This window comes from Leucopleurus acutus, assembly GCF_964270905.1.
Source record: "Leucopleurus acutus genome assembly, chromosome: 8".
NCBI lineage: Eukaryota > Metazoa > Chordata > Mammalia > Artiodactyla > Delphinidae > Leucopleurus > Leucopleurus acutus.
This window is the reverse complement of record NC_139151.1, coordinates 60,125,933-60,153,929: the sequence shown is the minus strand read 5'-3', so window position 1 is coordinate 60,153,929 and position 27,997 is coordinate 60,125,933. Positions and strand designations below refer to the sequence as shown.

At 38.7% G+C, this 27,997-nt stretch overlaps 1 protein-coding gene across 11 annotated transcripts in view; it reads left to right on the top strand.

Annotated features, from left to right (window-relative positions):
* The window catches only part of NUP98 (nucleoporin 98 and 96 precursor), a 100,459-nt gene that overhangs the window by 67,835 nt on the left and 4,627 nt on the right, over window positions 1–27,997 (top strand). For 7 of the 11 annotated variants that reach the window (XM_082844550.1, XM_082844548.1, XM_082844551.1 and 4 more), the window contains 11 exons: window positions 4,457–4,634; window positions 5,423–5,587; window positions 11,240–11,422; window positions 12,152–12,308; window positions 14,022–14,451; window positions 15,759–15,988; window positions 17,328–17,594; window positions 18,636–18,793; window positions 19,586–19,729; window positions 20,504–20,646; window positions 26,194–26,415. In XM_082844550.1, the coding sequence (XP_082700676.1) occupies window positions 4,457–4,634; window positions 5,423–5,587; window positions 11,240–11,422; window positions 12,152–12,308; window positions 14,022–14,451; window positions 15,759–15,988; window positions 17,328–17,594; window positions 18,636–18,793; window positions 19,586–19,729; window positions 20,504–20,646; window positions 26,194–26,415 (2,277 nt within the window). Of the gene's footprint in view, window positions 1–4,456; window positions 4,635–5,422; window positions 7,496–11,239; window positions 11,423–12,151; window positions 12,309–14,021; window positions 14,933–15,758; window positions 15,989–17,327; window positions 17,595–18,635; window positions 18,794–19,585; window positions 19,730–20,503; window positions 20,647–26,193; window positions 26,416–27,997 lie in introns of those variants that run through there. The other 4 variants (XM_082844554.1, XM_082844553.1, XM_082844545.1 and 1 more) reach the window with 3 other exon arrangements.

Below are 27,997 nucleotides of genomic sequence, written 5' to 3'. Positions count from 1 at the left end.
GAATTATACTAAACATTTAAAGAAGAATTTACACCATTTTCCTCAAACTCTTCTCAAAAATTGAGGAGGGAACACTTTTCTAATTCTTTGAGGCAAGCGTTACCCTGATTCCAAAGCTAAACAAAGATGCTACAAGAAAAGACTACAGACCAGTATCTTTAATAAATATTGATGTAAATATCCTCAACAAAATACTAGCAGACAGAATTCAGTACTGCATTGATTGGATTACACACCATGACCAAATGGGATTTATTTCTGGAATGCACAGATGGCTTAACATACAAAAATTGATGAATGTAATGCATCACATTTACGAAGGAAGAAAACCACATGATCATCTTGGTGCAGAAAAAGCAGTAGACTGAATTCAGTACCTTTTCATTTTAAAGACACTCAGCAAAATAAAGATAGAAGGAAACTACCTCAGCATAAAAAGGCCATATTTGAAAAACCCACAGGGAACATCATACTCAGTAGTGAAAGACTGAGAGCTTTTCTTCTAAGATCAGGAACAAGACAAGGATGCTTGCTTTTGCCACTGCTGGAAGTCCGAGCCAAACCAATTAAACAAGATAAAGAAATAAAAGACATTCAAATTGAAAAGAAAGAAGTAACTTTATCTCTGTTCACAGATGATGTGATCTTTTTCTTTTTTAATTTTTACTTATTTATTTTTTTGGCCATGCCGTGTGGCACATGGGATCTTAGTTTCTTAACCAGGGATCAAACCCATGCCCCCTCCAGTGGAAGTGCGGAGTCTTAACCTCTGGGATGCCAGGGAAGTCCCAGATGATGTGATCTTATATGTAGAAAGCCTAAAGATTCCACAAAAAACTTTACAGCTAATAAACACATTTAGCAAGGTAGCAAGGTACAAAATCAACACGCAAAAAACAGTTGAGTTTCTGTACACTAACAATAATTTGAAAAGGAAGTTAAGACAGTTTCATTTACAGTAGCATCAAGAAGAATAAAATACTTAGGAATAAACTTAACCAAGGAGGCAAAAGACTTATATGCTGAAAACTACAAAACACTGCTGAGAGAAATTAAAGAAGACATATAAATGAATAGATATCCCATGTTCATGGATAGGAAGACTTAAAATTGTTAAGATGTCCATACTACCCAAAGCAGTCAACTGAGTTAATGCAGTCCCTATCAAAATCCCAACTGCATCTTTTGCAGAAATAGAAAAAATGATCCTAAAACATACGGAATTTCAAGGGTACCATGAATAGCCAGACTAATCTTGAAAAATAACAGAGCTGGAGGACTCACACTTCCTGACTTGAAAAACAAAGCTACAGTAACCAAAACAGTGTGTTACTGGCATAAAGACAGACATATAGAGTAATGGAACAGAATAGAGAGCCCACACATATAGGGTTAAATGTTGACAGGGTTGCCAAGACCATGCAATGGAGAAAGAAATCTCTTCAGCAAATGGTTTTGGGAACACTGGATATCCACAACAGAAGAATGAAGTTGTATCCTTACCTTATGCCATAAATAAAAATGAACTCAAAATTGATCAAAGACCTAAAACATAAGACTTAAAACTATAAAACTCTTAGAATATGTTTCACAACATATATGGCAAAGACTTCCTGGGTACGACACTGAATGCATAGGCAACAAATAGTAAAAATAAACAAACTGGGGCTTCCCTGGTGGCGCAGTGGTTGAGAGTCCACCTGCCAGTGCGGGGGACACGGGTTCGAGCCCTGGTCCAGGAGGATCCCACATGCCACAGAGCAGCTGAGCCTGTGCGCCACGGCTGCTGAGCCTGGGCTCTAGAGCCCGCGAGCCACAACTACTGAGCCCACATTGCCACAACTACTGAAGCCCGTGTGCCTAGAGCCCACCACAGGGAGGGAGGAAGTCCACCGCAATGAGAAGCCCGCGCACCGCAACAAGGGGTGGCCCCTGCTTGCCACAATTGGGGAAAGCCTGCGCGCAGCAACAAAAACCCAACACAGCCAAAAATAAATAAATAAAATAAATAAATTTATAAATAAATAAAATAGACAAAGTGGACTACATCAAAATTTAAAACTTCTGTACATCAAAGGGCATAATCAACAGAATGAAAAGCCAGCAAATCATGTATCTAATAAGGGGTTAGTACCCAGAATATGAAGAACTTCTATAGCTCAACCATTTAAAAAAAAATAATTAAAAATGGGCAAAGGACTTGAATACATGATTCTCCAAATATGATAAAAAAGTGACCAACAAGCATATGAAAAGATGCTCAACATTGATAATAATTAGGGAAATGCAAATCAAAACCACAGTGAGTTATCACACCCCTTAGGAGGTTACTTTAAAAGAAAAATAACGTTTTTGCAAGAGTGTGGAGAAATTAGAACCTTTGTGTATTGTTGGTGGGAATGTAAAATGTGCAGCTGCTATGGGAAAGAGTATGTATGGTGGTTCCTCAAAAACTTAAAAATGAACCAGCAATTCTAATTCTGAGTATATATCCAAAAGAATTGAAAAATAGAGTCTTGAAAAGATATGTGCACACCCATATTCATAGCAGCACTGTTCATAATAGCCAAGAGGTAGAGGAAACCCAAGTGTCCGTGAATAAACAAAATGTATGTACACACAGTAGAATATTATTTAGCCTTAAAAAGGAAGGAAACTTTGACACATGCTACGGAACGGATGAACCTTCAGGACATTATACTAAGTGAAATAAGCCAGTTGCTTGCAGAAAGACAAATAATGTATGAGTCAACTTATTTGAGGCACGTAGAGAGTCAGATTCATAGAAACAAGACAGTAGAATGGTGATGATAACTTTTGTTATACCTTTTTAACCACAATAAAAATTAATGTTAAAGTCATCAAAAAAAGGTAATCTATTATTATGTGGTAATCACTGTACTAAATGCAAGGCATACTGGATGAATAGGACACAGTCCTTGATCTCAGATATTGCTATTAGAAGGATTACATTACCATTATTATCATCAATTCACACTCATTTAATGGTTAATACTGTGATGTTCCTGATACCTCATTCTGCAGGCATTCGTTGTTAATGGTAGTTGCTGCTATTATTACTGTTGTTGTTATGTACAATAACACTTTAAGACCTTCACTAACACTTAGGTCTTTGCACTGAACTATTAACACTGGACTTGGTCAAGGATGCATAGCTTAAGTGTTACTAAAATCAGATTGGGGACCCTGGTGGCACAGTGGTTAAGAATCTGCCTGCCGCAGTGGTTAAGAATCCACCTGCCAATGTAGGGGACATGGGTTCGAGCCCTGGCCCAGGAAGATCCCACATGCTGCGGAGCAACTAAGCCCATGCGCCACAACTACTGATCCTGCGCTCTAGAGCCCGTGTGCCACAACTGCTGAAGCCCGTGCTCCGCAACAAGAGAAGTCACCGCAACAAAAAGCCTGCGCACCACAACGAGAAGCCCGCGCACCACAGCAAAGAGTAGCCCCCACTCACCGCAACTAGAGAAAGCCCACGCACAGCAACGAAGACCCAACACAGACAATAAATAAATAAATAAATAAATAAAATTAAAAGAGAATCCGCCTGCCAATGCAGGTGACACGGGTTCAATCCCTGGTCCAGGAACATCCGACACGCCACGGAGCAACTAAGCCCGTGCGCAACAACTACTGAGCCCACGTGCTGCAACTACTGAAGCCCGCATGCCCAGAGCCCGTGCTCCGCAGCAAGAGAAGCCACCTCAGCGAAGAGTAGGCCCCTGCAACTAGAGAAAACCCCAGCACAGCAATGAAGACCCAATGCAGGCTCCCCCCGCACCCCCGTCCCCGTCCATTAAAAAAAAAAATCGGATTGGAGGGGCTTCCCTGGTGGCGCAATGGTTGAGAATCCGCCTGCCAGTGCAGGGGACACAGGTTTGAGCTCTGGTCCAGGAAGATCTCACATGCTGTGGAGCAGCTAAGCCCATGCGCTGCAACTACTGAGCCTGCACTCCAGAGCCTGTGAGCCACAACTACTGAAGCCCGCGTGTCTAGAGCCCATGCTCCGCAACAAGAGAAGCCACCACAATGAGAAGCCCGCGCACCGCAACGAAGAGTAGCGCCCACTCGCCACAACTAGAGAAAAGCCCGCACGCAGCAATGAAGACCCAACGCAGCCCAAGATAAATAAATAAATAAATAAATAAATTTACTAAAAAAAAAAATCGGATTGGAAATAATTGATGTACCATGGTAGTTTGAAGTAAGTGGGGTTTGACACTCTTGAACCAGATATTTAGCTAGTTGATGTGGGGGTAATTCCTTACTCTTAAGCCCATCTACCTTAGGAGCCAAGACTCAAGTTTATGAAACACCTGCAGAATAATTCCACAGTAACACAGGTACCTTTATTTGCTGTGTATATATGTGTTACTTGGCTTTCTGGTCATAGATATGAAACATTTACACTTTACTTGATTGTACATTACAGGAAGGCTGAAGTTACATTGGATGGAGTTTGGCCAACAGATAAAACATCTCGTTGTTTAATAAAGAGCCCAGATCGACTTGCTGATATCAACTATGAGGGAAGATTGGAAGCAGTTTCAAGGAAACAGGGAGCTCAGTTCAAAGAGTACCGTCCTGAAACTGGTTCTTGGGTATTTAAGGTATAGTCTTCTTTTTTTTTTAAGGTATAGTCATTTAACCTAGTTCTTATAAACTGTAGTTATAAACTGTGTTAGAAGAGATCCTTTTTTAAATTCGATTTCTACAAATTAGGAAATAGATATAGAGATACATCATAATTTGCTTCAAATTACACATCTCATTAAACCCCAGAGCAGTAAGGAGCTATTATAAACTTTTTGAGCACATGATTCAAGTTCTACGCCCCATCTTATGACCATTTAGATATACTTCTATGGTGTGTTTTTCTAATTTGTGACATCGTTGGGGACATCAGGCACAATTTTTGTCTCTTGATAGATCACCTCTTCCTAAATAATTTTTATTCTTTTAAAGATTTCTGGGTATGTAGAGGTTGACTTCCTCCCTTCCTTAATAGTTTAGTCCAGTGGATTCTTTCTCTTCTAGACCAGTTGGATTATTTAGCTTGTCGAAGGCCCTTGTGTAGGTAGGGAACAACTAGGCAGTACATACACACCCACGCACGCATGTGCGCGCACGCACATAATATATACATATATACCGAAAATAGTAATGACTCTTCTGGATTTGGTTTCCTGTATTAATAGTACACGCACCAAACATTATCTAAATCGTAGAAAAAAACAGTAAAGTATGATACGTGACATTTCATTTTGCTTTAAATATTTTGATCTCTTTTTTTTTTTTTTGAAGCTAATTCTGTAAGATTGCAAGGGCAAGTATAAGGGAAGCCCTTCTGAATATAACAGTGTTAAAAGTGATTTTGTTGGGTTATTCTCTTCCTTAGGTCTCTCATTTTTCTAAGTATGGCCTTCAGGATTCTGATGAAGAGGAGGAGGAACGGCCATCCAAAACTAGTACAAAGAAGTTGAAGACTGCCCCTTTACCTCCTGCAGGCCAGGCCACCCCATTCCAGATGGCTCTTAATGGCAAACCAGCACCTCCGCCCCAGGTAGAGACAGGACAATGAATTTGAATGGAGTCCATGATACAGACGTTGAAAGCAAGTCATTCAGCTAGTACAAAGCTGTTTTATGACCCCGGAACTTTGAAGAGTACAAATGTATTGGCAATCATGTTAAGACAATTACAAGGGAGGGCATGAGGTGGTACTGGTATCTGTTGTTTACTTGAGAGATTCAAAGAATTCTCTTGCTGTTTGGATCATTCCTTCTACAGATTGTCATTCTTAAACACCTCCCTCTCTCTTCATTCGGACTTGCTGAATTCTCTGCTCAGTGATCAACTTAAGATAGTATTTTGCTTGTGTGGGTTGATGCAGAGTAAACCCGACTTCTGTTGACTACCTAATGTGCAGTTTAATCTTATTCTTTACCTCCATGGTTTTTTTAAAAGTTCAGGTTAGCTTTCTGCAAGGGTTTTTAACTCCATTTTTCTCAAGTTGTTTGCTTATACTTCAGGTAATCTCTTGATATTTGTATTTTGACAATACATAATCTTTATGAAAATACATAAAGCTTTAGAATACAAATGAATTGTTGGCTTGGGGAGAGTAGGGGCTACATCATTTATTGCAATTACCTGTACCACACTCTTTTTCAGTATTGTTAAGCCAGTATAAACCTTTTGTCCTTGTAAGGAAAGGTTTGTAATTTAAATATCAGGTAGTTTCTTTGCCAAATCATAAGGGAGTTTTACTTTCCTTTGGATGTTGTTTATATTCAATCAGGTTATAACAGTTTTTTTCTGTGCTGCCATACTCATCTCAAAGAAGAGAACTTGATATAAAATGTCTTTGTAAAGCATCCTCTACCTCTTAGCTGCTAAAAGCAGGACCTTTGGAATTTTCCATGCTACAATTCTTAATGCTGAAGGCTGCTGAAATGTGCGATTTTTATGATTGATTAAATAATTTCTTGGGAGGCACTTTGGAGACTTTTGTGTATATATGTTCACGTTTGCGCGTACAGGGTGAGGGGGAGGGTATGATACAAGTGGGAAATGGGAAATATGTTGACTTTTATGTTTATAATTTTAGCCTTTAGAATACCCCTCTATTTAGAATACATCTCTTCTGAACTAAAGAAATGCTGTAAATGGACTTGGTTTTCCAGTTACCCACATTCATTTTGTCTGAATCATATGCTTTGTATAATCTCTCTTTCCAATTTTGCAGTATACTGTATATGTATTTCTTTGGATAAGAGTCAGATAGCCTTCTTTTCTGCCAATAAAAGTAATATGTAGGCTCCTTAAAGATACAGCTGAAAAAGAAAAGCTTCATCTTTTGGACAGGTAGAGCAGATTTATGTAATGTTGACCATCAGTGATTTCTAGGCTCTTTAATTTCCAGAATACAAATAGTAAGAGATAACAATAAATTCCTGTGATGGCACTACAGTAGGTGAGAGAGTTCTTTTGAAAAACTGAGCACCAAAAAATTTCAGGAGAAGGTTCTAGGAAAAGGAGAGGTGGTAAGGATCAAGATGGGCAAAGAGAATATAGTGAATAGGTATCTTATCCAGATATCTCCTTTGATTGAGGAAGTGGGCCGTCTTTGACCTTTTGGATGCAGAAGGGAGAAATGGGTAGACTTGTTTAGATATTTAGGCTAATGTGTTAGAACAATAACAGGGGACTTTGGAGAACTCTTTGTAATGCCCAGTGACCTAAGTGAGGTTAGGGGAAATGCCAGTGGTTGCACAGTTCTTTGAGTTATTAGCAGCAGGACCTACATTTTACTTGGCATGAGGAAAATACTTGAGCCATCTGAATAAACTGGAAACAGCACAGTCTTCTCATCCCAGTGTCAAGATGACTGTCTTCACATTGTCACCTGGCTCCCTGGAGGGGTTGATTTCCGTGATACGGTGTTCCTTCCGTCTGCTGTAGCTTTCTTTCCCCCACTGTACACAATCTCAGGTTCTCTGACTTTAGCGGGAGGTGGGGGGGTGGTGTCCTTAAGGCATTAGGAAGATATATAGTTTTGTTTAATGGTTACATTTATTCAACTATCTTTTGTATAATATCCTCAGTCCTGTCTTTGCAGTTCGTTCTTAAACCTTGCTTTGCTCCTTAAACAGCAAGTGAATCTAAGCAATCAGAAAACAGAAAGGTAACTATATTTTTATGTAATCTTCTCCTCTGTGCCTTTTTTTTGGCTGCGCTGAATGGCTTGTGGGATCACAGTTCCCCAACCAGGGATTGAACCCCGGCCACAGCAGTGCAAGCACCAAATCCTAACCACTAGGCCACCAGGGAACTCCCTCTCTATGCCTTTTAAGTTAGAGAAAATGTTGGCAGAAAACCCTTCATCACAGGTGAATTAGGGCAGTTACAGAAACATTTGTTTGGTAGTTAGAACATTTATTCTAAAATGCTGATCTAAGACCCAATTTTCAGCCAACTGCATCAATATCTTGGAGAGCCCATGTATCTGGCATTGAGGCTCAGGCATATTTATATTTTAAATGCTTTCCCCCAAGTGATTGAGATATGTAGCCTCGTTTCGAAACTGTCAAAAGGCTTCAGATCTTTAGCAGTGACGTAGAGAGACATGTAGCTTTTTCCTAAGCCTTATACTGAAATGTAACTTGTGTTCAGTACCATCAAGACACACTAGTTGACTTGCTCAGAAACTTAGCATTGTTTACTCGATGAGTACATTCAAATAACTTTAAAAGTTTTTTAAAGGAAAAAGTGATTAGAATTTAGAAGAAAGTTCCATTTTATCTTGTGTTTACTTGTTTTAAAAAGTGGCAGGTATCTAAATTTAGCCAGTGAATCAATATATATTTTAATTTATATTTTATGTAATTTATACATGTTATATATAAAATAATTCTATAGTCACAAGCCTTTTTCAGATATTCATGTTATTGAATCCTATGCCTCCTGCAGTAATATCCGTGAATGTATGTGTAGAAACATGCACACTTTCATGGGCCCTTGTAACCCTGACATGGGATTGCTCTTGAACACAGTATTGTTGACAGGGCTGATTTTCCAGCAAAATGAGTATGAAACATTCTTTGCTGTTAGAAAACAAGTTGGAGGCAGGCAATAGTAGTACTTATATACTGGATTAGGCTATTTGGCTGGGAGAACAATATGAATTATTTAAACATGGATTTGACCTTGGATTGGATATTTACCCTTTGTTGAATAAGGGTATCTTGATTTAACTTCATTGCATTACTTTATCTATTGGATTAAGAGATGCTGTATCTTTAGGGTATTGTTTACATGAGGAAGATTCTTTTGAGCTGGAGAGTGGAGGTTTCTAAAAACATTAAAGGTTTCAGTTGTGAAACATCACCCTCCATATATCTAAAGAGAGTCATTTTGTAGATCTTGTCTGTTTACTTAGTATTTGATGGGCTTCTTTTTTTTAACCCCCTTCTTTCCTTACTCAGGTCCTTCTGTGTCACCAATTTTTTTTATTGTCTACTTTTCTTTCTAGTACTGGCTTTGAGGAAGCACCTGATCTCCCAAGATTTCTCTGAAAATAACATCTGTTGGGGTAGTTTGTTGAAATTACTTAGATATACTTAAATGAAATCCACATATGGGGTTTCTAGGAGTTTACCAGGTCCTCATAGTTTCAAATTCACTTCGCCCTGTCCACTTATTAGATGACAGTAGCTTTGAAGTCTATGCATGAGGATGAAACAAATAAAACCTTGATCCTTAGCTTTCTTAAAGATAGCCTGAGTCCCTTAGGTCTCTAATCTAGTTACTTGATGAAATCCTGCCACTGCCTAAAAGTGTTCTAAGTGAGCATCTGTTGCTGTTACTGTTATTCCTTTGTTGAATAGTATAGTAAATTGAAACCCTCTTCCTCCTTCCTTTCCTCGCACCTATACTCGCTCCTTATCTTTCATAGGTATTAGCTTTTCCTACTGCGTGGCAGACACTGCATTAGCCAGTAGAAATAACAAAGTGTTTTGGTGAATTTAACAATGTGCTTGGTGTTAGATACAGAAAATAGTAGGCTATAATCTCTACTTTCAAGCCTTCACAATCTGGTGGGTCAAATATATATATATGTGTGTGTGTGTGTATGTGTGTATACACACACACACAAGGAATTATACCATGATATAGTGTATAAAATAGGTATAGACAAGGTGTTACGGGAGCCCAGCAGAAGAGGGTATCCTGACAGGTTGACAGAGGATGGGGAATTTCAGAACTATTCCTAAAGTGAATTGGTTAAAAGTTAACAGACCAGAGGGCATTGGAGTGTTCCCATGATTCTTGTAATTATAATGAGAGGATCACCACCAGGGCTGCTTTTCATTTTTTTTCCAGAATTTTAAAACGTAAAAGTAGTTAGACCTGCCTGTAGCCTCCCCAATAGGTAAAAAGTAGTATCATTTTGTCTTTTAACCATTATTTAGCCTCCAGTTTGTTAGAGCAGTCCTTGGGGATTGTTCACAACTTAAGTGGCAATTCACCACGTTTCCAACACCTCAACTTTTCTACAGTTATAGATGGAAATAGTCATTCTTTTAGTAAGGATATTTGTTAAAGGAATTCAGGGGAGTAATAGATAATACACCATTGAAAAGTTTAAAGTTTAAAAAGTTATGTTAATGGTTGTTTCTTGGTTCAAAGAAATCATGAAACCTTTTTTTTTAACCACCTATTGTACAATAGCATCCATTTGAAGTTTAGCATGAAATAGGCCACTCATGAAAGATAAGCCAAAAATTGTGGAAGGTTAGTAATCTACAGATGAGATTATGGAAGAAAACTAATTGGAAGAACTTTTAGATTTGAGAATGTTTCGTAAATTGGCTTAGCCGCTTGTTAACATTTTAACCAGGTCATATGCAAGTTTAGGACATATTTAATGAATTTGCACTGAGCCAATTTTACAGTGTGTTTCCGCTTTATGAATGTTTACCTTTTCAAACCATAGACTTAATCATGGCTGTATCTTTAAAACTGCTTAATAAATGTAAATCTAACTCTTGACACATTTAAACATAAAGGAATTATTCCCAGATAAAAATTGTTCCTAATAGAACTTTGCTTTTTCTTTTGGGAAATTAGCGTACACGTTCGTCATCTGATATGATACTGCACGGGTAGAGCCCAGCTAACCTTAGGATTCAGTCTCCTGAAAGATAAATTCCAGGCCCAAAATTGTGTTTGTGATAACTAGAAATTTATGTCTAAATGTTTTCTTTAAGAAAATGCAGAGTTACTGGAGACTTTGATATTTGTATCTTTTATTCTCTTTTCCCAATGGCTTCTGACTACAAGGAATGTGAGGGAAGGGTAACCCTGTATAAATCAGAAAATTATAGTTGCTAACTAAATCAAGTAAGGCATAATCTTTGTCTCAAGAAGACCATATGTTCAGTATGGGTGCTGGCTTAGGTTCCAGGCTCCAGACCATAATATTACAAAAGGGTGATTCCATGAATCCTCATTTGGATCCCAAGTACTAATAGAGGAATTTGGGGGTAATTTTTAAATCCTCTTTAGCAAATATGCTACCTCACATTATGATGGAATGGGCAGAATCTAATATTGTTGTATCATATTTTGAATAAAGTAAATATGGTCTAGAAGCTTTGTGTCTATTTGGTGTCGTTTAATGCTGCTTCCCTGATCTTTCTGCTGTCTACAGAGCCAGAGCCCAGAGGTGGAGCAGTTAGGGAGGGTTGTGGAACTGGACAGTGACATGATAGATATCACCCAGGAGCCAGTTTTGGATTCCATGTTAGAAGAGAGCGTGCCTGAGGATCAGGAACCTGTGTCTGCCTCAACACACATTGCGTCTTCACTGGGAATTAATCCACATGTCTTACAGGTGAAGTCCTAACCCACCCTTACTACAACAGGAATCCAAACTAATATTTATCTTCCCTTCATAACATCAGGCTTTTCCTTTCATTAATCACTTAAGAGCGTTGAATGGTCACTGGAATGAGAAAAACCAGAAATATGGCCCATGTTTAGGCATCATTTTCCCATTCGTGGGAGGAAGGCTATAGTGAGATTCAGAAGACCTGGATTCTAACCCCAGTTTTGTAACTGTTACTGTGTGACTTTAGGCAAGTCATTTAATGTGAGCACTATAAAATATTAATTTCATTTACTTTACAGAGAGGTTTTGAAGCTCTGGAAAGTGCTCCACAGGAGTTTTGTTTGTTCATTTGTTTATTTTTTCTCTTTTTTAAATTGTAGTTACAAGTTTCTTTAAGCTCTGTCTCAACTTCTCCCTGCCTGTGCCTTTTGTCATATTATGAATTTAGCCTTTGACTTATATTTGACTTTGAAATTAATTCATTCAGCAGACATGTGAGCAACTGCTGTGTGCCAGCCTCTGGTGAGACTGTATATACAAAGCAGAGGAGTTTTATATAACTTCTGTCCTTCAGGCACATACAGTGGAACAGAGTCACACAAATATTATACTAGCTCTGGACACAGCCTGAGACAGAGCTTTTTAAAAAATTGGTCATTGTAAACTGCATTTCTCTTTTGTGGCCTTTGGATTTTGGGGAGCACATTCATTCTATAGTTATTGCCTTTTTAGATCATGAAAGCATCATTGCTTGCTGATGAAGAAGATGTAGATATGGTCCTGGATCAACGCTTCAGTCGCCTTCCTTCTAAAGCAGATACGTCTCAAGAAATCTGTTCTCCCAGGCTCCCCATTTCAGCAACTCACTCATCAAAATCCCGTTCATTAGGTACTGTAAAAGATGCTCTTTTGCAAGAAAGCTGTAAAGTCTGGCTTTTCACATATCTTCTTCTAAGCTGAGTTGACTTCTCTAGCAAACAACTCCCTAAAGGTGTATGACATAATGATGCCAAGCAGAAATGTACTCTTATAAATGTACCTGTTAGGTGGGGCCAGTTTTTAAAAAACATGGTCACTGGTGCAGATGCAGAAGTTGTATGGAGAAAAAAAGCATTTGTTTTGTTGGGGGGCATGTTTTTATTTGCTTATGAGTGTGGGTTAGATAGTAAGCTCAGATTTCCTAATTTTTATCATACCTTAGAGGAATCAGCAAGTTGTCTTGCTCTGTACTCTTTTTGTGCAGTTCTGACACTATCATTATTGCTTTCTAGGGGCAAATGTTGCTTCTTATAATGTGCAAAACTTTTCAGATTTCTACCTTTCCCTAAACCTTCCCAAATTCCCAGGACAGCAGTTGCCTGTACATTTTAAAGCTTTTCTTATCTCTTCTAGTGGGCTTGTAACTATGTGGGATTGGAGGTAGAGTATTGATATCAACAGAGGAGTTCAGCAGGTGTAATTTCAAAACGGTTTGAAAGCCAGAGGAACTACCAGGAAGATATTTGTTATATTGCCTTAAAAACTAAATGTTTGGGCTTCCCTGGTGGCGCAGTGGTTGAGAGTCCGCCTGCCGATGCAGGGGACACAGGTTCGTGCCCCAGTCCGTGAAGATCCCACATGCCGCGGAGCAGCTGGACCCGTGAGCCGTGGCCCCTGAGCCTGCGCGTCCGGAGCCTGTGCTCCGCAACGGGAGAGGCCCGCGTACCAAAACAAAAACAAAAACTAAATGTTTATTTTTGAGTACCCTAGTTAACTTTCCTTTTTAAAAATACTTTAATAAAGCATCAGTTAAACATTTATAGCAAGCTTTTCCGTAATGAACACTACATGAAAATCTCATACTTCAGTAACTAAGTCCTTGCTTTAGACAGGAAATACATAAAATTGGAAAACAGGCAAAAATAACAAGAACTATCCTTCTGAAGGGCATATATGCAATCACAAGATGCCTCTGAAAGGCATATATGCAATCACAGATAGGTTTCTGTTTTCTTAAGTCTGACATTGAGCACTGGAGTAGTATGAATTTGACTTTTGATCTTACCAACTTTTTATATTGACTAAGAAAGGTTACATTTGGCATTCTGATAAGGGCATGAGTATTGGTGTCAGACTTAGCTGGGTTTATCTCTTAGTTCTGCCACTTAGTAGCTTTGTGGATTTGGACAAGTCACTTAACTGAGCCCAGTTTTCCCATCTATAAAGTGAGGACTGTAATGTTCTTCATTTAAAGTTATTGAAGGATGAAATGAAACAGTGTATATAAATGGCTTATATAGAGTCTGCTGCAGATAACTGCTAGATAGTTTTTTTAAATAGTAATAGTAGTAGTAGTAGTAGTAGTAGTAGTAGTAGTAGTAGTAGTAGTAGTAGTAGTTGTGTTATTAATGTTGTTATTGTTGGTGACATCATCATCATTAGAATTCCTGCCTTGATTTCCTGTGTGAAAGAGGAATTTCTGTAGAGTCTGATATAAGCTACTCCTGGTCATCTGTATGTGATTTAAGTAGCTTAATAAAACTATAATTTCAGCCTTGATGGTTGTTGTTCAAGAATCAATAGACTGTATTTTCTAATAGTCTTTTTTTTTCCCTTATTTTAGTAGGTGGGTTACTACAATCAAAATTTGCAAGTGGAACTTTTCTTTCACCAAGTGCCTCTTTACAAGAGTGTCGCACTCCCAGAACATCGTCATTGATGAATATTCCATCCACATCCCCTTGGTCTGTCCCTCCACCCCTGACCTCTGTGTTTACGGTGCCCAGCCCAGCCCCTGAGGTTCAGTTGAAAACAGTGGGTACACGCAGACAACCAGGCCTAGTCCCTCTTGAAAAGTCTGTCACCTATGGAAAGGGGAAACTCCTGATGGACCTGGCCCTATTTATGGGACGCTCATTTCGGGTTGGTTGGGGCCCTAACTGGACTCTTGCTAATAGTGGAGAACAGCTGAGTGGCCCTCAGGAACTGGAAAATCATCAGATTGCTGATTCTATGGAATATGGATTCCTGCCTAATCCAGTAGCTGTTAAATCGTGAGTCACGTATTCTTATGCTTTTTGAGAAGGGCAACGTGGTAGGTGAGAAAAAGCTTTTCATCACCAGGAGACCCATGTTCAGGGCCCTGCTTTGTGATCTTTCTAGATATATTCTTAGCACAATTTTATTTGTATAATTAAAAGCTAAAATGATTAATAGCTCCATTTGTACCATCAAGGTATGAAGAGTATAGAATAGTTATCTAACAGTTAAACTTTAGGTGGAAAAGTAACAGACTCAAAGCTAATGCTGCAGCATTCCTTGAGTTTTCATCCTTTTTATTGCATTAGTCATTTTTCTATTTTCTCACTTAGATATTGGTAATATCTTCATAAGTAAGGTATATTCTCATTAAAGCACATTCCCTGTGTCTTAGACTTAATAAGGTAAATGTATGAACTGTGGATAATCCATACACAAGTATTTGGAAATAAGATGACATCTGATAATTATACATGTTATATATCTCTACACAGTTCCTACCATTAATATTTACATATGTATGATTATAGTTCTGTATATACTTTATATACTATATATTACCGTATTGATTTTATATATATATATAAAAATATATATAGTGTTCTGGTAGTCATTACGTAGTATGCATACAGTTTTTTGTAAAATTTGTAACATTTTTCTATTTACTTTTCATAATTGTAACAAACTGCTATCTTTACTACAGATTGTGACTATGATCACCTATTATTATTAGTTTTTAAAGTTGATTTTGAAGAAATAAAAAATCAACAGCATCTCTTATACCTCACAATTAGGAATATTGATCCTAAACCCAGGTTATCCATGATGTCATGATATTTTAGAGATTGTTAATGTCAGTCCTAAAAATTGGATCAAGGCTGCTCAACTGTATGCTCATCTTAATTGAGAGTCAGTTCTTTAGTATCTGTAAGCTTAGCCTCATGACTTTTGATACTGATAACTCATAACTTAATGAGTTAAGTGTGGTTTGAGAAATGGGTGTCCCACACTAGCTTTTGACCATTGGATTTCATAGTATCTATATACATGCAGAGCCATTTCCAGGTCTAATTGTACTCACTCCTATGCCTATTATAATCTGGCCTAAGAAGGCTTAGGATTCTTTTCTGAATGCATCGGTCAGGTAATTTGCTCAATATATATCAAATAAGTTCATTATAGTTTGATATTAAGAAACAAATTTTCTTTAAAATCAAAGTGGAATGTTTCGTGTCCTATTTTGTAATTATAAAAAGAAACAGGTTTCATTGTAGGAAAATTCTACCATCTGTCTTTTCTTATTTGTTATTTTCTCTTGTAGCCTAACTGAGTCTCCATTCAAAGTTCATTTGGAAAAACTCAGTTTGAGGCAAAAGAAGCTGGATGAAGACCTGCAATTATACCAGACATCTCTGGAGCTTAAATTAAAACATAGCACTGTCCATGTGGATGAGCTGTGTCCTCTCATTGTCCCCAATCCGGGAGTTGCTATCATTCATGACTATGCAGATTGGGTTAAGGAAGCATCAGGAGGCTTACTGGAACCACAAAGTGAGTATGGACTATACTTCTAACCCTTGATGCCCCAGGAACAGGAGTAGGAGCATATGTTCATAGGAGGACACAGTTTCCTTGTGCCAATGTAGTGGTGGATGCCTGAGCTTACACTTTATCTGTAGTTGAGTTGGGATGAGCAAAATCTCAAGCAGGAAGAAATCACATCATTGTTTATCATTACTCTTAGGCCACTGTTCAAAGTAACTGTAGCCAGTCACATCCCGTGGGCTTATAAAATTAGATCCCTTACCCTACCCGGAGAACATAGCGGGAGAGAGATCCTACCTAAGTCCTACCCATTCTTCCATGTCCAACTCAAGTCCCACTTGTTCTTCCCAACAACTTTGGTGGTTATAACTTCCCTTCCTGACTTCTCTCACTATTACCTCTCTATAATGATTCTGATCATGTTTTTCTGAACCAGTACTTCCATAAAGGGCTTTTCTAATTTGGGCACTTACTATTTCAAGTAGAAAAATTACATGTTTCACACAACATTTCACGTCACTTTTACTGAAAAATGGGGACTATTAGAATGTTCCATACCACATGTTTTGGGAATTGTTTATGTTCATTTCTTTGTGTTTGCTGTAGTTGTCTTATCTCTTCAAATATGTGAGCCATCTTCCCAATGCATACTTGTAAGTAGCTTAAGGTGGTAAACAGTGCTTCCTTTTTGTTTTCCTTTGTGAGGGGCAATATAGCATTAGTGGTTAAGAGTATAGAGTTGGACTCTGAGTACTTGAGTTTGAATCCTGGCTCTGTTACATCTTGCCTGTAACCTTGAGCAAGTCACTTAATGATCTGTACCTCAGTTTCTTCATCTGTAAAATGAAGGTGGTAACTATTGTATAGTTACATTGTGTAGATGAGAGTTGGTTTACTCCTGAGTGCTTTGAACAGTATCATTTAGGCTCACTAAAATGTTAGGCTGTGCCTATAGCAGATAATAATCCCTCACAAGTTTTCAGAGCACTTTATATTTCTTAAAGCATTTTTTGAACAGAATTTGATCAAATTAGAGGATTTTTCTCTATCATTTGAGACTATATGTAGCCATAATTAGGCTAGAGGAACCTGTTTAAAGGAGCCTGGAGTTACATTTGTTATGTAAGTACCATGGATACATGGAGTGAGCAGGCAATACCACACACCTCTGGAGCTTGTAAGACACAGGTGAGTGAGGTGGAGACAGATTCAGGGAAATCAACTTGAGTTGTTGTTTGGGGTATTTATTAATTTATGTATTTTTAATGCCACATTGAAGTGATCCCCTCTCTGTAGTTATTGTATGGCTTCATGTCATTGCATTATTTTCCTGTCCCTTCCTTAGTTGTGAAGCACTGGAGCCTAACGTGGACATTATGTGAAGCTCTGTGGGGCCACCTGAAGGAGCTTGACAGCCAGCTGGATGAGCCCACTGAATACATTCAGATTCTGGAGCGAAGAAGAGCTTTCTCTCGCTGGCTGTCCCATACAGCTGCACCTCGAATTGAGGAGGAAGTCTCCCTAACCCGAAAAGACAACCCTGTGGAGGCTGTCTTCAGCTACCTCACGGGCAAGAGGATCAGTGAGGCCTGCTCCCTGGCCCAGCAGGCAGGTGGGGCATACCGTCCTTCTCTGCACCCCTGCCTACTTCCTACTCACTGTCCCTACCCCTTAATCGTGCGTTTGCCCTTGTCTTCTAACCCGAATGTTAAGTATAAACTTCCCAGGAAGATCGCCAGTTCCTCCAGAATAGGTAGGGACTCTGTCTTCCAGTTTTCCTTTTATAACCTTAGATAAATTTTATTTATCTATCTATCTATTTATTTATTTTTTGGCTGTGTTGGGTCTTCGTTGCTGCGCGTGGGCTTTCTCTAGTTGCTGTGAGCGGGGGCTACTCTTCGTTGTGGTGCACGGGCTTCTTATTACAGTGGCTTCTGGTCGTGGAGCATGGGCTCTAAGCACGCGCGCAGGCCTCAGTAGTTGAGGCTCGCGGGCTCTAGAGTGCAGGCTGAGTAGTTGAGGTGCGCAGGCTTAGTTGCTCCGCGGCATGTGGGATCTTCCCGGACCAGGGCTTGAACCCATGTCCCCTGAATTGACAGTCCAATTCTTAATCACTGCGCCACCAGGGAAGTCCCTAGAATTTTTTTATTGCCTCAAGCCTTTGTACTTAAAATTTTTTATTAAAAGAGATACTGGACTCTAGAGAGTGAAAGACTCAACCATTTTCTTTATATCATACATTTGTTTTTCCTCTAGGTTTGAGTTTGCCATTTCTCAGTGTCATTATATAGTACCTGCTAGTTGGGCATGTTTACAGTTATGTCATCTCAGTTTTCACTATAGACCTTTGAATCAAATGATACTTCCCTCCATTTTACAGATGAGGTACCTTGTGTAGGGTCACAGAAATAATAGTAGATCTGACACTGAACTCTGTGTACTATATAATCTATATGTAATTAGTTTAAGCTACAATACTTTGAAAGTTTTCTACCCAAGCCAAAAACGTTAAGTTCTTGATCAGTATTTTAGCACTACTGCAGAGAGCAGTCAGAGGTGTTTCTTGAGGGCCAGAAGAAATAAAATAATGCCCCCAAGTGTTTTCCCAAGTCTGTAAATTCTCAGTATCACCAGAGAACTGTTTCTCTTGTAGGTGATCATCGTCTTGCCCTTCTTTTATCCCAGTTGGTTGGCAGCCAGTCGGTCCGGGAGCTGCTTACTATGCAGCTGGTAGATTGGCATCAGCTCCAGGCTGACTGTTTCATCCAGGAGGAGAGACTGCGTATCTTTGCCCTCTTGGCTGGAAAACCGGTATTTTTCTCTTTTCTCATAAACTTACATAAATTTTCTCATAGGTTCAGGATTGCTTGAGGTTAAGGCAAAGAGCTATCTTTGTAAATTGTACACTATTACATATAACTAAGCTACTTGTATTTAACTTTCAGCAGAAATATTTTCAAATTTTAAATGTACAACATGTACATTGTGGGGAAGAAATACTGGTTATATAGAAATTAAAATGTTAAAATTCACCATATCCCATATCATAGTGATAAACAACATAATTCATTGTCTGTCTTTCTAGACATATTTTAAGTCTATTTTGACATATATGTGTGCATATTTACACTTGTTATATATTCAAATAAAATGAATTATATGTAGCAGTTCTGCAACCTTTTTTTTAACTTACTGAATATGATCATTTTTCATGTTGTGTGGCCTCTCTTCTTTCAATAGCCACTTCTCTTCCATTTTATGAATGATGTATCATAATTACTTTAAGCCAGTTTTCTTGCTGCCTACCCATTTTGCTTGCCATCTTAAAGTCAATTTCCAAAAATGAAATCACTGATCAGAATTTATTCACATCTTAAAGTTGGCAGCTGTGGTCAATGAGTGGTTCTCACCTCTTCTCAGCACTTACTGTCTAAGTCCACCCTATCACCTGCCACGAAGGGACTGTGTATTTTATATCCGGATCATTAACACTGCTATTTAAATCATTTAGAATCAACTTGAGTAAGTGAGCAACGTGCAGGCCTGGCCAATAACAAGGTAATGTATAATTTAGAGCTGTGATGGTGATTTTGTCTCCTGTAGGTATGGCAGCTCTCAGAGCAGAAGCAAATCAATGTGTGCTCACAGTTGGATTGGAAAAGGTCCCTGGCTATCCATCTTTGGTATTTGCTCCCACCAACAGCCTCCATTTCCAAGGCACTCAGCATGTATGAAGAAGCATTTCAGGTATATGTATCCAGTATAGCCAAACAAAAGAGTCCTGGTAGGATTTCTGTTTTTGCCAGAAAAGTACTACAGAGAAAAAACCATCAAATCACATTTCATAATACTTTTTCCTAACTGCTTTTTGAAAAGTACCATAGAATTGAAATGGACACAGGAAATCTGATGGGAAACTTCTTCAAGTTTCTGCTTCTATTTTGTTTAATATGATGAGTTTCCACAATTTATTTTCTTACTGCTGTTTTCCTGCCTCAACATTGGAGGGTTTTTCTTCATTCCTAATGCTGTCTTATTCCTTCAGGAATTCCCTGAGATACAGCCTGACCTCGTGTTTATTATAGCCCCAAATTAGCAGGTCTGAAATTTGCCTCTAAATATCACTATATTTCATATTCCTTGTCCATTTGGAGGTTAAAGGATTATTAATGTTTTTAATGCCATTATTTGGTTCTTCTCTTACTGTTCATTTTTATTGTCTTTGATATCATTTGCCAGAATTATAAGTATTTGTCAGGAAAAAGAGAACACTAAAAAAAATTGAGTGTAATAAGAATTGTGGCAAGAAAGGTGGTGGGGTTAGAGCTGTCTGAGGTCTTTGCCAGTCCATTGAAGGCAGGTGGAATATGTCACTGATCAAAATAAGTTTAAAATCCTTGAAACACTCCTTTAGAGGATGTCGCACCATTCTTAATACACATCTGAGTAACTGAGACACAGTAGAATCTAGTGAAACATACTAGCAGCTGATGTATTGTTTTATCAAATTCTTAACTTCAGAATACCTCTGAGGGTGACAGATATGCCTGCTGCCCACTTCCCTCATACCTGGAGGACTCTGGCTTTGTGGTAGAGGAGGAGCAAGACTCACAGAGACCTCTTCAAGATGTCTGCTTTCACCTTCTAAAACTCTATAGTGACAGGTAAATCAGAGCCATATGTTATAGTCACTCGAGGGTTCCATGAACCCTAGGGAGTCCTTTCCCTTTTATATGTGGTCAAATTGCCCTAAGTCTATATAAATTACCAAAATATAACTTACAGTAATTGAGTGCAAAGAGCATGGGAACTGGAATTAGAAATCTAAAAATTCACATTTTAAATCAACTATACTTAAATGAAATTGTTTTTTAAAAATCTAAAAATTATTTTAATCAACTTTAATGAGATACAGTTTTACACATAATGAATTTGTGGTTTGATATGTTTTAATGTAATCTAACTACCATCACTATCAAGGTAACATGTACATTACCCTCAAAAAGTTACCTCATGTCCCTTTGCAATCAGTCTACACCACAGACAGCTACTGACTGACTTTTCATTACTGTAGATTAGTTTTGCTGTTATAGAATTTTATGTAATTGGGATCATTCTGTATGTTATCTTTTGTGCCTGGCTTCTTTTACCCAGCATAGTGATTCTGAGATTTATCCATGTTAATATGTGTATCAGAAATTTATTTATTTATTCATTTGTTAATGGACAGTTTTCTTGTTTTGGGCTGTTAAGAATAAAGCTGCTATGAACATTTGTATCTAAAAATATTTGTATCATTTTGCATTCCCACCAAGATCTGTAATTGCTCCATATCCTCTTCAAAACTTGGTATTGTCAGCTTTTAAAATTTTACCATTTTAGTGGGCACATTGTGGTGTGTCATTTTTTGTGTGCTTAATAAGAAATTAATATAATAACATGCTATGATATCTAATCAGATAATCAAAACTATCTCAGAGCTGTCTTTTTACCTTATCAGAAACACTGAGTGGTTTTCTCCAGTCAAAAGTATTAGCTCACATCTCATTTCATTTCTTTATTTAAATACTTTTTTAAATTAACTATATTAATTATAGAATAATACAGCCTTTTATTATGGTAAAATACACATAATTAAAATTGTGTTTTAATTTGCATTTCCCTAATGCCTAATGGTGGCAGGCATTTTTTCATGTGCTTATTTACCATCTATCTATATATCTTCCTTGTTGAAATCTATTAGAAACCTTTTGCCCCCCTTTTTTTAATAGGGTCGCCTAATAGTTACTGTGTTGTAGTAGTTCTTTATATATTTAGGATGCAAGTCCTTTATTATAAATGTGTTTTTGCAATTATTTTCTCCCAATACACAGGCACAGAAGTTTTACATTTTTATAAAGTCCAATTTATTGAAGTTTTTAAACTATAAAATCAGTTTCTTTAATAGATACAGAGCTGTCGAGGTTTTCTATTTATTCTTGAGTCAGTTGTGCTCATTTGTTTTTCCTAAGGAATTTGTCTGTTTCACCAAAGTCACCAAATTTATTAGCATAAAGTTCTTTATAACATTTCTATATTCTTTTATTTATTTATTCATTCATTCACTCATTTTTGACCGTGTTGGGTCTTCGTTGCTGCATGCGGGCTTTCTCTAGTTGGTGGCGAGCAGGGGCTACTCTTCGTTGTGGTGCGCGGGCTTCTCATTTTGGTGGCTTCTCTTATTGCGGAGCCATGGGTTCTAGGCGCACGGGCTTCAGTAGTTGTTGCACACGGACTTAGTTGCTTCGTGGCATGTGGGACCTTCCTGGACCAGGGGTCGAACCCGTGTCCGCTGCATTAGCAGGCAGATTCTAACCACTGAGCCACCAGGGAAGTCCCTCCTTATTCATTTTTTTAAATTATTTATTTATTCATTTTTGGCTGCATTGGGTCTTTGTTGCTGCATGCGGGCTTTCTCTAGTTGCAGCGAGCGGGGGCTACTCTTCATTGCGGTGCACGGGCTTCTCATTGCGGTGGCCTCTCTCATTGCAGAGCACGGGCTCTAGGCGCACAGCTTCAGTAGTTGCAGCACGTGGGCTCAGTAGTTGTGGCTCGCGGGTGCCAGAGCGCAGGCTCAGTAGTCAGTGGCACACGGGCTTAGCTGCTCCGCGGCATGTGGGATCCTCCCGAACCAGGGCTCAAACCCATGTCCCCTGCATTAGCAGGCGAACTCTTAACCACTGCGCCACCAGGGAAGCCCCCTTATTCTTTTTTAATGTCTGTAGGATGTGTGGCTGTGTCTCTTTCTTCCATGATATTGGTATTTGTGTCTTCTCTCTTTTTCTCTTGATTAGTCTGTCTCCAGCTTTTGGTTTCATTGGTTATCTCAATTAGTCAACTAGCTCAAAATGAATCATAAACCTAAATGTCAAACTTAAAACAATAACCTCTTAGAAGAAAATCTTTGCAACTGTGGGTTAGGCAAAGATTTCTTAGATACCAAACACATCCATAAAAGAAAAAATTGATAAATTGGACTTTAACAAAATTAAAAACTACTACTCATTAGACAGACTGTTAAGAGAATGAAAAGATGAGCCACAAATTGGGAGAAGATACTTGCAATTCATATATCTGATAAAGGACTTTTATCCAGAGCATGTAAAGAACTCTCTGAACTCAATAATAAGAAAACAATCCAATTTAAAAATTGGGAAAAATATTTAAAGGGATGCTTCCCCAAAGAGGACGTACATATAAAGCCCATGAAAAGTTTTTATCAGTAGACATCAGGGACATGCAAATTAAAGCCGTCATGGGATGCCACTACCCATCTATTAGAATGGCTAAAAATTAAGACACCTGCACCAAATGTCATCATGGAAGCGGAACATTTGGAATTCTCAACCCTGCTGGGGGAAAATGTAAAATAATACTGGCACTTGGAAAAACAGTTTGGCGGCTTAAAAAGTTAAACATACGGCTACATACATATGATCCAGCCATTCCACTCGTAGGTATTTACCCAAGAGGAATGAAAACATATGTCTATTTATATGTTGATAGCAGCTTTATTTGTAAAGGTCCAAAACGGGAAACAACCCAAATTTCCATCAACAGGCGATTAGATAAGCAAATTGTGGTACATCTAACAATGGAATACTATCTCAGCAGTAAGAAAGAATGAACTGTTGATAAAATGCAACAGCATGGTGAATCACAAAATACTTTTACTTATTTTTGAAGCGGTGAGAAAAAAAAATACCCCCAAAAATGTACCTACTGCTTGATTCTAATTTATGTAAAACTCTGGAAAATGCAAACTAATCTATAATGATAGAAAGATCAGTGGTTGCCTGGGAAGGGTAGGTGTAGGGAGGGGCAGGAGAGAGGGATCACAGAGGGACTTAAGGAAACTTTTGGAGGTGATGGGTATGCTTGTTATCTTGACCTTGGTGTTAGTTTCACAGGTGTATATATATGTTTAAACTTATGAAAATTGTACATTCTAAATATGTACAGTTTATTGTATGTCAATTTTTCTTATTTATTTATTTATTTTTGCGGTACGCGGGCCTCTCACCGCCGCGGCCCCTCCCATTGCGGAGCACAGGCCCCGAACGCACAGGCCCAGTGGCTATGGCTCACGGGCCCAGCCGCTCCGTGGCATGTGGGATCCTCCCGGACCGGGGCACGAACCCGTGTTCCCCGCATCGGCAGGCGGACACTCCGCCACCAGGGGAAGCCCTGTATGTCAATTTTTTTAATGTCAAAAAAAAAGAAAAAAGGAAGAGGAAGAAAAGTATATATCTCAAAGTGTCAGAAATAGAGAAACCAAAACCTGAATGAGATAATGAAGTGTTCTTCTCATGTAAGGTAGAATTGCTATGACTAAAACCCTTACATAAACTGTAAGGAACTTCACTGTATAATGGCCGCTATTCTCATAATACTACTTTAAATTAGTTTTTAAATATAATTACTTATTCACACTAGCCATATTTCAAGTGTTTAATGTGGCTAGTGGCTATCTTATTGGTCAAGGCAGATTATAGAACATTTCCATCATCACACAGAGTTCAGTTTGACAGCACCGGTCAAGAAAAACTACTCATTACTTGGGGAGGTGTTAGGAACTTGTAAAATGTCTGGGATCTTAGGTGAAAGGGAAAAATTTTGGTTGGTAATCAAGGCCCAGATCTTTAAAACTTTTAGGTGTGGGATCTTAGTTCTTACTCTTCTTATGGTCTGGGACTTGGAAGCTAAGAACATAACACATAAACTGGTCCAGAGTCTTTGAAGTCCCTGGGCGCTCAGCAGAAAAAAAAGTGAAAGTCTGTAGGGAGACTTTCAAACCTGGATTTCTATATAAAGAATAATACATACTGTAGACAAAATCAAAAGTAAGATTTATAAGCCATAGAAGGAAATAACCATCAAGACTGGTTAGCTATTGGGACTTCCCTAATGGTACAGTGGTTAAGACTCCACACTCCCGATGCAGGGGGCCCAGGTTCAGTCCCTGGTCAGAGAACTAAGATCCCACCTGCCACTGGGCACCTAAGCCCGTGTGCCACAACTAGAGAAGCCCATGCATTGCAACGAAGATCCAGGGCAGCCAAAATAAATGAATAAATAAATCTGAATTTAAAAAAATAAAACAACAACAAAAAGAGACTAGTTAGCTGGTCAAACAAACAGGTGAAGTAGCATTCCAGCAACTTCAGATAGTAAAACAACCTGAAAGATACTAAATAACTTATATATATATTTTTTGATAGATCTTTATTAGAGTCTAATGGCTTCACAATACTGTGTTAATTTCTGTTGTACAACAAAGTGAATCAGCCGTATGCATACATATGTCCCCATATCCCCTCCCTCTTGCGTCTCCCTCCCTCCCATCCTCCCTATCCCACACCTCTAGGTCATTGCAGGGCACCGAGCTGATCTCCCTGTGCTACGCGACTGCTTCCCACTAGCTAACTATTTTACATTCAGTAGTATATATATGTCGATGCTACTCTCACTTCGCCCCAGCTTCCCCTTCCCACCCCATGTCCTCAAGTCCATTCTCTATGTCTGCATCTTTATTCTTGCCCTGCAACTAGGTTCATTAGTACCTTTTTTTTTTTTTTTTAGATTCTGTATATATGTGTTAGCATATGGTATTTGTTTTTCTCTTTCTGACTTACTTCACTCTGTATGACAGACTCTAGGTCCATCCACCTCACTACAAATAACTCAGTTTCGTTTCTTTTTGTGGCTGAGTAATATTCCATTGTATATATGTGCCACATCTTTATCCATTCATCTGTTGATGGACATTCCATGTCCTGGCAATTGTAAATAGTGCTGCAGTGAACATTGTGGTACATGTCTCTTTTTGAATTAACGTGTATTTTTTAAATCGTTAAGAAAAGTAATTGATACTACAGTGAAAGAATGGAAGGGAGAGAGTTGTGAAGACTCCCTGTACCAGGATGGTAAAAATAGACCAAACAACTACCAGCAAACCTGGTAGAAGAGCCACCAAAGACGAAGTGCCTTGCTTTTTGGTAGATCGGTAATGTGGCTGAACCTAGAGGAGGAAGACTATAAGGCTTATGATGCTTCTGCTCCTGGCTGCCTGCCTTTATTGTTTTGTAAGCTGTAGCTGAGACAGTTGACTCGTCCAGTACAGGTGGTCTGCTAGCTGGGTTTGGTAACTCTCAGCACATTCTCCTTTGCAGACATTATGATCTCAACCAGCTGCTGGAGCCTCGAAGCATAACAGCAGATCCTTTGGACTACCGTCTAAGCTGGCACTTGTGGGAGGTGCTACGGGCTCTTAACTACACCCATCTCTCAGAGCAGTGTGAGGGTGTGCTGCAGGCCAGTTATGCTGGCCAGCTGGAAAGTGAGGGGCTCTGGGAGTGGGCCATCTTTGTCCTCCTGCACATTGACAACTCAAGGTGAGTGAGAAGCCATCAAACACACTGGTTGCATCCAGCGCTACAGGGCAATGCCAAAGGAATCAGTCTCTTAGGGTTCAGTTCAGCAAGTAAGTGTTTAGAATGTATTTTTGGGTCCAGCCTTGTGATAAACCTTAAGACAGTTCAACCTGTAGCCCAGACTGTCTCTGTATTCATGTGAACACGTTAGAAAGATTGCCTTTGATTAAGTGCCAAATCGTGCTATTTATCATAAGGCCTCCCAATAGTCCGAGAAGGGAGAAGAGATCTCTGTGAACTGCAGAATCTCTGAGTCTCTCTAGAGATAAGATTCAAAGTATGTGTAAAATTGGTATAGGAAATAATTAAGTGGGAAGGAAAGATATGCCCGGGTGGAGAAACCCCATTAACTAGGCACAGATTCCTTGAATGTGGCATGTTTAGAATTATGCAGAAATAGTGCTGTCCGAGTTGGATCTGTGGAGTAATGGTTGGCAGGGAGGGCCCCTGCTTTTTCTTTACTGGCCCTTCCCTTTCCATCCACCCACCCCTATCCCTCAAGTTTGATAGTGTTGTATTTACCTATTTACCAATACAATCTTGCTTAGATGTGTAATGTTTTGGTTCTTTGTGCTGAACAAAAACCAGAGAAACATCTCTGTTCCATGCTTTGAATGAGATGAAGTTGGAGGTTTTTTGTTAATGGTAGCAGCATGGCATAACACTAAGAACAAAAACATTTATATAATACTTTGTTATATAATGCTTTTATATATCTTTATACACTGTTGCAAGTACTTTAAATATATTAACTCATTGAATGCTCATAATGAACCTATGAGACACTCTTACTATCTATTTTATAGATGAGCAACCCAAGGGATAGAGAGATTAGGTAACTTTTGTTCAAGGTCACATAGGTACTAAATGGCAGAGTGAGCCTTTCAACTCAAGACACCCAGAGTCTGTGCTCTTGATCATTGTACTGTACTATCTGTCATGTCTTAGGGTATGGAAAGAAGTTGTTTTGTAGTCAGAGCTTTCTAAATTCTGGCTCCACCGTGTACTCACTTTGACCTAAGGTAGAGCTTACTTCACTTTTGACTTTGAGTAAAGACACTCTCTAGACCTCAGTTTTTTTAAATATTAATCTCTATTCAAAGGTGACTGTGGAATTAAAAGTGTAAAGCATCCAGCACAACCTTACTTTTAAGGAATTTCTCTTTCCTCTTGCTCCTTACCAGGAAACAAAATGATCCCAGAATTTTCCTCTGAGTTTATTTAAACACACTCATGGAGAATTTCACGTGGTAAAAGGCTGGCTGATGGGATGATTGATGATTGGCTGTGGGAAAGCAGATCCTATTTCCTAAAGGGGAGGAAAAAAGGAGGCAGTTGTCATGAGATTGGGAGTCCTTTGAAAAAGCTAGGAGTTGAGAAAAGAATCTAAGATGAGGAGAATAGCTTTGATCTGAAATTAAAATGACTGATCCTTTGGCCCAGACATAGAAGGACTCTATTTAAGTGGCCTTGAGAGCAGAAAGATTGAGTTTAGCCTAAGTCTAGCAGTAAAGAGAAAATGAATTAGGAAGGCCGATGACTT